Here is a 13,438-nt window from a genome sequence, read left to right as displayed (position 1 = left end):
TACTCAGTTGGCATACCTCTCAGGTTCAACTGGGAAGCATGTTTTTGAAAAATGGGAGAAACCCCACAAGACATAGGGAAAACATGCAAACTATCCACAGACAGTGACTGTAGGTCAGGCTCAAACCCTATACTTTGTATCTGGGAGGTGAAGACCTTACCCATTATGGCAATCAAGTCTCACCTCAACAGTCAAACATTCAAGTATTATAAGTAATTGAGTTCTTAATGACAATGCTACCCACTTATTTCACCCAGAGTTACACCTGCCTGGCTTTGGCTCTGCTGAAATGAACAAAATGCAAAGTTGCCATAGCAGCAGCATTCCTGACCCGTAAGTAGTTTAATAATTTCCTAACCTTTCCACTCTGAAGTACAAAGTGTTTGTAGAAGTTGTAAAGTGTCTGTAACTATTCTATTTAATTTAAAATGAATTTATTACTTTTTCTAAGGTTTTTAAATAGGATTGCCACTGCAGTTAATATCCTTTGCTAGATGAGTGGAAGTGAGGGAAGCAAAATAATATAACTACCCTCACTGATACATTTTTGCACTTTCAGTGAAATTATAAGGTTAACTGTTGGAATACCATAATCTGTTAATGAAAGATAAATTGGGGAGGGGGCACAACTTGATCAGAAAATAAATTCTTACTGAACTAATCAGTACACCATCAGTTATAGGAAAAACAAACATATAATCCTGCATTTGACAATGCTGGGTACACAAAGAAGTGCAGTGATTTCTATAAATTACACTTTCTCCTTTTTTCATCATGGCATGATATCAAGATGAACTGTGTTTCTTTCAAAGATGGTTGGCATGGTTAGTCACCTGATCCTGAATGCAATGCTAAATGTATTCATAAAATTAAAAAGACAGCATGCAAAATGAATACATTACTATTACACTGATCAGTGATACACTATAGTAATTGAAAATATGAAAACCCCGCAGACCAGTACTAAAATGAAAACTGACTATTCATGTAACATCATATTGTGTAGGTTACTATTTTGCATTATACATTGTATTATTTGCATTATTCATAAATAATATTTATTCCATTCAAAACATAAAATAAAAGCTATGGCATGCCATTACTTGTGAGTGCTTTTTTTTACCTCCTTCTGTTGGTCCACCTGAGCCTGGGCACCTCAACTGCAGTCGGCCCAGGTGAGAGATAGAAGTCAGCACCCCATTCCTATCATGGGCATGTTTCATAGGGTAGGAGTGATGGCTCCACCCTTGCATGCAGCCCACAGAAAAGAAGTCCAGTAAGCCAACCTGAGCTTCAGGACCTGAAGGAGGCTGCTAGGAGAGGGTTGCGGAGAGGTTGTGGGGCCTGTATCAGAACCTTCCTCTTTCCCTCCTCCTTACTGGCCTTAGTGTTTTTTATATATTTTTATTGCTTGTAGTTTGTTTTACAAAAAAAAAAAAAACTCTATGTTTGTATAATCCTTAGAGAAAAATAAACTCTAGTGATATAGACTTGTGTGTGTGTGTGTGTGTGTGTGTGTATACAAAAACAACTATGAGCCTAACAGTACACCACTAATAAAAGAATAATACATACACTTTTAGCCTAAGGTAAAAAAAACAAAAACAAATATCTCTCTCTATATATATATATATATATATATATATATATATATATATATACACACACACACATCTAAAGATATATAGAAAAGGGTAGGAGCAAATTACATAGAAAAAAATGGAAATTGTAAGAACAATACATGGAGATAAAGAATGAAGTTTAAAACAAGGCAGGATTTGAATGAGGGATGCTCCCTGCACCCCCACATCCTCTGCAAATTATATATGCCAACTCTGAGATCGCACTACAGTGGGAAAAGGGTAAATTTCCCAATCCTCACTGTACCATGATCTACATTTAGAAGCTCCGAGTGGTGCCTAAAACTCATAACTGGTTCTTTCCAAATTATGTATACATCCTTCTAAAAATATTTCCCTTCCATTTCAGTTGTATTCTTTGTGCAGACATCGGAGAGAGTGCCAGGTGCGTCATACGTAATATCCTCCATGACTTTTGCTGGAACTTAGTACAAACCAGTAGAATTATAATGCTAATATATAGCAATACCATACACAAGAACGAAATTAACATAATTCGATGTTGCAAGTTTCAGTTTTTTTCCGTTTTCGTTGTTGTGAAGTTTCGGTTTCTTCATCTCAATTATTTTAATTTTGGTATTATGTTAATTCAATTTACTGAAGTAGATCCATATATAGACACACACACACACACATTATATAAATAAATATATATATATATATATATATATATATATATATATATATATATATATATATATATATACATATATATATATATATATATATATACATATATATATACATATACATATATATATATATATATGTATCGCTTAACCTAAGATTCAAACATCACTCAGGTAACTGGAAGAACACACTATCCACAATGGTGGGAAACACCTTGGAAGAAGGGACACACAAAACTAAAAGCTATAACTTCTAAATAGTCCCAAAAGAAAGGAAACTGTCCTATTGCTATACGTGCCTAGGTATTATAAGAAAAAATACTGAAAAACTACGTCTATCAAAAAATTCTCAAATATAGAAGTGGAGCTGTGATGCCCCTGCACTGGCCCAGTAATCAAGGAGCCTTAATCCTCACCACTAGCAACAGTGAGGGATGTACACATTGAGAGGATGACAAGTACACACACAGTAAAGTACAATTTCCCTTAAGAGCACACAGAGATCACAGTCAGTCTAGGGCTGGTTTCTGCTTCATTCTCCAGATCCCCAATAAGACTCCCCACTGGCACATCTATAGGGTTAAGATCTCAGCCGAGTGGTCAAGCCAAAACCTCCAGTGCCCTCTCTGTCCAACCAGTGCTTGGCGTCCCTGCCCAAGTAGCTGACACACACACACACAGTTTGAGATTTGATTTATATACAAACACACAGACACTCCCGGGAAAGGCTGGCACAGGTTTAGTAGCTATGCCCCCTTCTGCACAGACAATAAGGTAGTTATCAATGACACCAACCAGCTCTTTATCAGCTACTATAAGGCCATTACAAAGGGTGAGCTATCCTACTGTGTAATGTTACTGTTATCAAAATGGTAGTTTTGACCAAGACTTGCAAGGCTATTTACAAATGCCTGTACGGTGTCACCAAATACATATGCAAGTACTCTAAGAGTTTATGTATGTCTCACAAATATCAGCCACAAAGATAGGTTTAAATATATTTAATAATAAATAATAAAAGAACAAGACAATACTCAAAAACAAACAAAGTTACTTCAGAATCACAGGAAACACGTTAAAACAACAATGCAGGACAGTCTCAAATAAATACAGAAAACATCTAAACTAATCTTTACTATATTCCTAACTATCTCTAAAATAAATTACTGTACCCTAGTTACTTGCTATTAGCAAGGTAAATGCAGATGTTGATGATGAGTGAATGTTCTTTCTAAGTCCAAGGCAAAATACAAAATGCCCAGTCTGTCTATGAGAGAGTTCTTAAATTAATATCAGACTTTACTGCTGGGTTCACCTGGATGACATCACTTTTTGTCGCCTGACTTTAATTACCAGGCTAAAACAGAAACTAATAGAATTTTAACATCTCTATGTTAAAAATACATATCTCTCAGATGTACAGCTGCTAGGAAGTCATAAAGCAATAAAATGCTTTACATTTTAAACTTAGTAATTACTTCTCTCCAAGACAATAGAAAAAACTTCTAGCTCCAGACATCCTGTCTTCTTGCTGCACTGAAACTAACTTTTATAGCACATCGTAAAGCACTTAATTTCAACATATTTTCTTGAAGTTTTCTAAGTTAATATTCTATGCTCCAGCAGGTATGCTGTGGTTACATTCTTGAAGCTCAGTACATAACATACAGTTCTGTATAAATCATATCAATATTCACAAATGAAATAGAATTATTTATAAAATTCCAGATAGCTGGGCTGGTAGTGTCACAGGAGCACTTAGATGTACAGATCTGCGCCCATTTACAATGGCAGCAAATGAGATTTGAGGTAAATCGGAGCAAATGCATTATGGGAAGGAAAGCTCTTAAGGGGCTTGAGGCTGGAGCACTGATGTTACTGGATTGGATCTAACAAGAGCCTCAAAGGACCTAAATGTCAGACTGGACAGAATGAATAAGAAATATAAACATTGGGGGGTGTAGGCCCCCACATATTATAAACATTTTAAACAATACACAGTGATACTTACAAGTGCAATAAATAACTGTTTCCAAAAGAGAATAAATAACCAAGATATGCGGGTCGCACCACAGTGGGAAAAAGGCCATTTATAACTTTCAATGAAATGAGTTTCAGTCAAGTGAGTTTTCAGTCAAGTGAGCTTTTAGTGAAGTGGTCCTAGTAATTTCATTTTCAATCAAGTGAGTTTTCAATCAACCGTAGTAGACCCATATATAGATATATATATATATATATATATATATATATATATATATATATATATATAACTGTATCTATCGAATATCTCTATATCTACATTTATATATATATATATATATATATATATATATTTATACACGCATACACACACATATATGTGTTTCTGAAACACTGACAATGCAACACTCCTGTTAAAGAAACATGACACTTTTAAGTTCTAATAAAATACAGTGAGATAAACTGCAGTGTCTCTTTTCCAATATATTACATAAATCAGCAAGAGCAGCACTCAGATGGTACACGTATACAAATAAAGACATATCGACATCACAGAGATTGTGACGATAGGAAGTATTGTCAGCCATGCCAGGAGAAGTACAGAAGTAGATGTATAACACAACACAACATCACTTCAGTGGCTCTGCTGGACAGAAGCACAGGGAACTAATTTAAGGGGGCGACGAAAGCCAACACATTCTGACTAGGCTTATAAATGCCTTTGGGCAGATAGGCTAGTACCTACCTATGAACCTATACACCAATATAAGCTAGATCAAGTTTTATAAAGAATTATATGCCATTTGTGTATCAAACTAATTTCTACAGATGCTTGTGTTTATAAATATATTTGTAAAGTTGCTTCTGTTAAAAGGTATCAACACTGTGCCCTGCTGGAAAGAATTTATGCAGCATTATGACAAATAACTTGCAATGTACAGTTAAACAGTCTCACTAACTCATTTAACGCATTTCAAAAGACAGAAGAGGCACAAATTCTTTTTCGATAGCGAACCATTATGACTGTAATGACAAGCAAGAAATTAAGTTAACAAGTGAAAACTCACACTGTCTCCCCTCTTGATTGTCACATGCTTTCTTGTTTTATTTGCAGTCCAGTCTGCAGACCCCTCTGCACCACCCGCTGCATGGTCTACAAAAAATGTGTCAGGATTTGCCACATCAAACAATTCGTTATCTGAAAACAAAGTTAAAAAAATAAGTATTATGTGTGAGGTATCATGTATTTTGCATTATGAAGCACTATTGGACTCAGTTCAAGATATAAAATATAAAACCAGAGGTTATCATTTCTGCTGAACCAGTCATCCTCATGGTAGCATTATGTTTCTGTGCCTACCATTCCAGAAGTTGTCTTCTTGTTTTACTTCAACACTCAAGAAACCAAATCATTCAACACTGAAGGACTATTGAGGACATGGAGGAGCTCTCGGATTATGTAGCCCAGGCAGGTATGACCCTAGCCCTGAGCAGCCTCTTACCATCACCCAGAATGATACCACAGTACAAGCAGAAAATGACTGATTTCAACAATTGGCTACATTTCTGGTGTAATTCTAAGGGGATCCAGTATCGGTCTGTCTGGGATGACATGACTGACAGACCTTGATGCTTTGCAAGAGATGGCCTGCATCTGTCACCCCTGGGCTTCCGGATACTGGCCAAGGCTCTTGCCACCCCTATAGTGCCTTTTTTAGGCGGTGTTCCAAAGACCAAATTACCACCGTAACAGCTACAAACAAATGCAATCTGAGGGTCATGCTGCTCAGTGCTAGAAGTCTAAATCTCAAAATGCACTCACTCGAAGCACTCCTTAAATGGAGAACATCGACATTTGTGCTGTAACAGAGACCTGGTTCAAGGCAGCAAAAAGCACCCCTGCACTAACTAGCTATAACTCATTCCACACCTTTCGGCCCCAGAACTTGGACCAAAGCTCCAAAGGCGGTGGTGTTTCCATATTCATAAGGGATGTGCAACCTTCAGATTGATAGCCCAACATAACGCATCAGAGATACTTCAGGTACAGCTAACACTGGGTAAGACAGCGATTCAGGTCATAGCCTGCTATAGGTCCCCAACCATGTCCCAAGACTCATACTCCATGTTCCTAAGCACCCTGGAGAATATCAGGGTCCAACCTAACACTCTCATACTGGGCAACTTCATCTACCCCTCCGTTAACTGGGAAAACTACTTATGTACCAATACACTTGCCAAATGTTTCCTGGTATTCATTAATTCCAATGCCCTGGACCAGCTCGTTCTTACCTCTACTAGAGGTAGCAACATCCTTCACCTGGTCATTACTAACATGAGCGACTGTTGCTCTATACCAATAGTCAACTCCTCCCTGATTAGATCCGACCACAAATTATTCACCTTGGAATTCCACCCCCCACCCCCACCCCCCCCGGAAAAAGGTAACTACCATAAAAAACTTCTCCAAAGCTAACTTTGGACTCCTATAAACAGAGGTGGATAACTTCACAGCACACATGCAGTTGGAGAACAGCTGCATGACCACCGAATCATACATTAATGTCCTGTACAAATATGTACACAAAAGCATGGCTCTCGCCATACCCAATAGAACCAAGACACTCTCCTCCAAAAAAAGGAAGCCAATCTGGTGATCCCCTGCCATAAACAAACTCTACAACAGAAGGAGGAAACTGATGCGGAATAAGGTGAAGTCCCAGGACTGGAAAAAAAGAAGTTATGTACCTACCATAACGTTCCATGTTAGTTGTCCTTCATCTAGCCTTCCTTCTTGCTGGATGGGTTCGGAGCCGATCCTCGTCTCCGACTCAGCCACTTACTATAGCTCAAGAGCTCTTTACTGGCTCGAGGCTACCCCTTATCCCAGAATGCCCAGTGTCAGCTACCCAGATCTCGTTTGAGATAGCTCATACTAGACATAATTATAGAAGATAATCCATTAATAAACCTGGATATACAGTTAATTGTCATGGTTTGGTTGGGAAGCAACTAATAAAACAAATTAACCAGTGAAACCATTGAGAAACTCCTCTCAATCCTCGAGGAAGGGGGAAGGAGGGAGGGATGCAAGAAGGAAGGCGAGATGAAGGACAACTAACATGGAATGTTATGGTAGGTACATAACTTCTTTATGTTAAGTTGTCCAATCTCGCCTTCATTCTTGCTGGATGGGACAGCATCCCAAGCACCTCAATCCTGGGTGGCTCATTAGAACAGACTCTTCAGAACCATGGAACAAAGGAAGCCCTGTCCCGGGAGACCACATTTACTTTGCAATGAGAAATGACTGCATGAGGATTTGCCCAAGTAGCTTCTGCACAAATTGAATCTATGGGTAATCTAGATTGAAAAGCTACCGAAGTAGCTACTGACCTGGTTGAATGACCTTTGGGTTTTGCTGGAAGATCTTTTTGTTGCAAATGGTAGGTACGGGCTATGGTGTCTGATAACCATTTTGACAATGTTACTTTAGAAACTGGAAGGCCTTGTTTGTTGTTAGCAAATGAAAGGAACAACTGATCTGATTTTCTAATTTCTTTAGTTCTATGGAGAAAGAAACGCAGTTGTCTATGCACATCCAATTGGTGTAATCTGTATTCTGCCTTGTTGGAATGATTAGGGAAAAAGACAGGAAGTTCAATGGACTGATTCAAATTGTGGTCTGAACAAACTTTGGGTAGAAAAGATGGGTTGGTTCTCAGAGAAACCCTGTCTTTGTGAAAAACTAGGTATGGAGGGCGAACACATAGTGCATGAAGTTCTGAAACATGTCTGGCAGAAGTAATAGCAACTAAGAAAAGAGTTTTCCAAGAGAGAAATTTCAAGGAACATGATGCTGCTGGTTCAAATGGTGGCAGTATCAAGGAGGCGAGAACCAAACTGAGATCCCAAGGTGGAAGTGGCTCTTTCACTGGGGGTCTAAGTAGAGATGTACCTCTCATGAAGGCCTTACAGAGGTTGTGAGACATTATGCTGGAGTTAGAAACTCCGACATGAAAATTTGAAATGGCAGCCAGTTGTACTCTGATGGTGGCAGCCGCTGCACCAGAATGAAACAGTTCTGCTGAAGTCCAAAATCTTGTGTACAGGAGCTGTAAAAGGATCTAAATTCCTGGATTCTGCCCAGTAAGAGAATATTTTCCATTTGCTAGTATAGACTTTTCTTGTATTTGTCTTATGGGAGGAAACAATAATATCACGCACTGCTGGCGAAATATTAGGGAGCCTGGCTAGGATTGGAAGTGGAGTAACCAAGCTGTGAGCTTAAGAGATTGGAGGGATTGGTGTAGCCTGCCTGACTGATGAATCAAGAGGTCCGGTACTGGGTCTAGAATCCAAGGCTGGGCTAGAAGGTGGGGGTGAAGGAACAAAATCCAAATCTGTCAAGGCCAATAGGGGGCAATGAGGATCATTTTGCAACCCAACGATTTTGCTTTCTGAATGACTTTTGGAATTAGGGGAAGGGGGGAAATGCATAAAGGAGTCCATGAGGCCAATTGTGGACTAGAGCGTTCCTGGGTGTCTGACCTGGAGGAGGAACAAGGGAGAAGTAGCTGTTGCATTTGTTGTTGAGGGGAGAGCCAAAGAGATCGCAACAAAGCTGGCCCCATTTGTGGAAAATAGGATCCACAATTTCCTGTTTCAGAGACCACTTGTGAGGCATGAGGATAGCCCTGCTGAGCCTGTCCGCTATTACGTTGGATGTCCCAAGGATATGCATTGCTATCAGAAAATGTTAGGAGGAAATCACCCATTGCCACAATCTGAGGGCCTCTTGGCACAAGGGGTAAGACCTGGTTCTGCCCTGTTTGTTGTTGTACCAAACCACTGACATATTGTCCGTCTGTATTGCAATAGTCCCGGCAGGGAGAGATTCTTGAAGAGCTTGCAATGCTAGGAGCACCACTCTTATCTCCAGGACGCTGATGTGCAAGTGGTACTCGTGAGGTTGCCAAGTGCCTTGGACTGTCTTCCCTAGATAATGACCCCCCCCCCACACCCTATCAGGGAAGCATACGTGGTCACTGTGGCAACCGGATGGGGTTTCATGAAAGGTCTGCCCTGAGTAACTAGTGGGGAGACCATTCACCAGGAAAGGTGTCTTTTGCAAAATTCTGTAATTAGCATCATGTGAGACAGGGGTAATTCCTGGAAGGACCATTGTGTGAAAAGAAGCCACTGAAGGATTCTCATGTGAAAGCGTGCTAAGGGAACTAGAAGAATGGCTGCTGCCATGGACCCTAGAACTTGAAGAACATATTTGACTTGAATTCTTTTGCTCCTCAGGAGAAGTGACACCTGTTTTCAAATAATGGAAACTCTTTCCTAAGGCAATTTTACAATCAATTGTCTTGTGTTTAGCTCTGCTCCTATGTATGTAATAAACTGACAGGGCAACAAGGCAGATTTTTCAAAGTTTATTGTGATGCCTAGCTGAGCACAGGATGTGATGGTGTAATCTCATGCCTCTATAAGTTGTTGCCTGGTGGTAGCAGTGAGGAGCCAGTCGTCCAGATAAGGAAACACCTGAAATCCTAGACGTCTCAGGTGAGCCGTGACTACTGCGATGCATTTGGTGAACACCCTGGGGGCTGTGGTGAGACCAAAGGGTAGAGCTCTGAATTGGTAATGACTGGCCCCTAGCCAGAAGCATAGAAATCTCCTGGACCGTCTGTCCATTTTTATATGATAGTACGTGTCCTGAAGATCTATGGAGCACATCCAATTGTCCTGACCCAGAAAGGGGAGAATGGACTGCAGTGCTACCATCCGGAACTTTTCTTTTTGTACAGATTTGTTTAACCTGCTGAGATCCAGAATTTGTCTCCAGTCCCCTGTCTTTTTGGGCACTAAAAAGAATCTTGAGTAAGTTCTGGATCCTACTTGGTCTGCGGGGACTTCTTGGATGGCCCTTTTTTCTAGCAGTCTTGAAACTTCTGTGACTGCTTGATCCGTTAGATTGGGTGAAACTTCTGGGATGGATTGCTTTTTAAACAAAAGGGGGTTGATGAAAGGGAATCTTGTAACCTCCGGATATAATGGCTAGTACCCATTTGTGTTGTGTAATATTTTGCCAGGTGATTGGGTACAATGAAAGCCTTCCCCCGACTGCCTCCAGAGTTCAGCAGTCGGGCATCCCTTCAGGGATGTTGATAGGGTTTGGAAGAGAACATATCTCTGTCACCCTGATTTTGCAGACCCCCTCTGCCACAAGGGCGGCATCTGCCATAGTTACTATTTCCCAGCCGACACAATGTAACACCAGAAACTTGTATATAATAAGTTTGCAGTGTCTGGGGAGCTGAGCCGGTTTATTATTTACATAATTACTATTTCCCCCTCTGCTCCTGGGGGAAAATTCACCACGTGCATCAGGCAAGGGTCTCTGGGATTTTCGAAACCACATCTTTCCACCCTTCTGACCTCTTGGGTATGGTCTGGTAGGAGTGGAAAAATCGACTCCGACATCAGAGAGCGTCTTGCCTTCCTGCTGGCACCTGGTAAGAGTGTCTTTCACCTGAGGCCCAAAGAGAGATGAGCCATCAAAGGGGGTATTGGTGAAGGATGCTCTGAAAGGTTCCGCAAACTGACACAGCTGCAGCCAAGAATGTCTACTAAGAGCGACTCCTGTTCCTGCAGCTCTACTCGCTCCATTGGCTGCGTATGAAATAAGCCTCATAGAGGAGTTAACTATTGAATTAAGAGTCGCAAGCTGGGTAGCTACCTTGGCTGAAGCTCCCTCAGCTGTGGGATCTTGTAGGGTATCTCCAAGCTCTTGAGATCGCTCTGAAGCCTAGTAAAATGGGAAAGATAGTTCAGGGACCTAAGGGAGAAGGTCGCTGATGAAAACATTCTCTTCCCATATCTGTGCATCATACGAGAGTCTTTGTTCAGTGGATGGACAGATGAGGAGGTTTCAGCTAACTCTCTCTTTGTGGCTGCTGCTACCACCATGGCATCAACTGGGACACCTTTAGTTAAGAATTGTTTGTCTTGGGGAGCTGTGATGAATTTATTGGGTCTCCTCGGGACAGGTTCCATGGAATCTGGAGCTGACCAAGCCTTTTGAGACACTTCAGACATGAGTGGATCAAAAGGTGGAGACACCCAGGAGGTGGAAGGTTGGGAACCAAATGCGTCCAGGTATACAGACTTGTACCTAAACACCTCTTCTCCACGTCAAGAAAAACACCAACACCATAAACACCTCCGCTAGCATGTACCATAAAGGGTCTCCTCCTTTGTATGTATCGTAACACAACAAAACGTATATTCCTCAGATGTAAAACACAAATTTATTAGACAAACAGCAACCAAGCACAGTAGGATTGAGCGCGCTTTCATCTATAAGACTTCATCAGAATCCATCTTTTTCAAAAATGAACTGCCCTTAAATACCAATCTAATCAATTATAAAATTGAATAATTAATTGATTAATAACACTTGATTCCATTTCACTATATGTCAAAGCAAAGCAAAATGTAAAAAGTATAAAGAATATAAAATACTATTCATTATATATATAAAAAGTGAATGAATACAAAGAATAATATTGTGCCTACTGAATATAATAAAACATTGTTAAAAAATGTTTATAAATACATAAATAAATTGTATAATTATACATGATACATAAATAAATATATTGCTATATACATTTATGTTGAATAATCTAAAAACTGGTAAAAGCAAATGTATATGTAAGACAAGCTTAATGAGGAGGTGGAAGGTTGGGAACCAAATGCGTCCAGGTATACAGACTTGTCCTCGGAGGGGGCTAGGGAAGTCCAGCTACACCTCTGCCTGAGAATCTCAAGGATGTCCGAAAAGGAAACATCTTCAGAGAGGGACCTTGGGGACCCCTCCAATTCATCCAGGTCTGTATCTGAGATGACAGACTCAGGGGAGTCTTGGTGCTTCCTCTTGCCCTTTTTCTTCTGGAAAGCCTGCTCAGAATGCTCTGGGGAGGTTTTGGAAGAAGAGGGTTCACCCAATGGGGTGTCCTGGGGCATAGGTTCCCTAAGCTTTGGGGCTGGAGGAGGAGCAGAGGTTGTCACAGGCACTGAGGGGAATGGAGCCGATGGAACCGATAGTGGAGCCATCTGTGGGGACAGCACTCTCCGCATGACCTCGAAGGCGTCACAGTCTCGACCCAAGGAGGGGTCCAGCTCCGAAGAGACAGGAATATCACCCTGTGCTGAGGGCGACTGCTCTGAGGCCAATGTGGGAGCCGAGCTCAACTGAGCCGATGCTCCGAGAGGGAGAGTGGGGTCGGACAAGGGTCCGATGCCACTTCCCCCCTCGGAGCCAACAAGAGAGCTTCGATGCCCAGATACCTCGATGAGAGGAAGAATCGAGATAATCGGAGCCAATGAGGATGTCATCGGAGCCGGAAAAAACTCTATCAGAGCGCCAGTGGACTCCAGCTCCAGACTAAGCATAGTCGGAGGAGGAATCAAAAAAGAAGTGGATGGAGCCAAAGCCTGTTGAGGCGGGCTCGAAAGCATTTTTGCAAGGGCTTGTGACTTAAGCAACCTACTGACCGCTCTCTCCACATCCTGATCTGATAACCTTGAGGATCAAGAAGAGTGGGAAGATGAGCGATGACTGTACTTGCTTTGAAGTAATGGTGATTGTGGCACCGAGCGAATCGGCTCCAAAGAAGGAGACCTAGCTCTTTCTGTGGCTACAAGACGGCTCTGAAGCAACAGTTGGAGTCGATGGAGGGGTAGTCTTGTCGGTGCCAGCTAGCACCGACACACTTGGTTTGTCAAGCTCACAGGTCGGTCCTGAAAATGGAGCCGATGGCATGACTGGTTTCAAAGGTTTCACTGGCTGAGATGCTTTAGCCGGAGAATCCCGTTTTAACAATACACAGAGGATAAGCTTGTTTTTCTGCTCCTGCAGGACTCTTAGACTAAAGGCATGACAAATAGCACAAGAGTCCTTCAGGTGCAGAGCCCCCAAGCAGTAAACACAACTAGTGTGCCCATTTGTCAGAGACATCTTCTGACAGCATGAGTCACACTTTTTAAAACCAGAGGTTTTAACTTCTTTAGACATTTTAGTAAAAAGACAAACTACAATAGAGAACCAAAAATTAATAAAGACCTTAAAGGAGAGCCTCTAACTTAAACGGCTGTCCTTAAGGGGGGGGGGGACTC

General features: G+C 41.2%; 1 protein-coding gene across 1 annotated transcript in view; it reads right to left on the bottom strand.

Annotated features, from left to right (window-relative positions):
- CFB (complement factor B) overlaps window positions 1-13,438 on the bottom strand; it is a 2,501,566-nt gene that overhangs the window by 248,783 nt on the left and 2,239,345 nt on the right. The window contains exon 17 of the mRNA XM_044082138.1: window positions 5,317-5,447. Coding sequence (XP_043938073.1) covers window positions 5,317-5,447 — 131 coding nt within the window. The remainder of the gene's footprint in view (window positions 1-5,316; window positions 5,448-13,438) is intronic.

This window comes from Protopterus annectens, chromosome 9.part0 (genome assembly GCF_019279795.1).
Source record: "Protopterus annectens isolate FY-2018-M chromosome 9.part0, PAN1.0, whole genome shotgun sequence".
Classification (NCBI taxonomy): domain Eukaryota; kingdom Metazoa; phylum Chordata; order Ceratodontiformes; family Protopteridae; genus Protopterus; species Protopterus annectens.
This window is presented reverse-complemented; position numbering and strand designations above follow the sequence as displayed.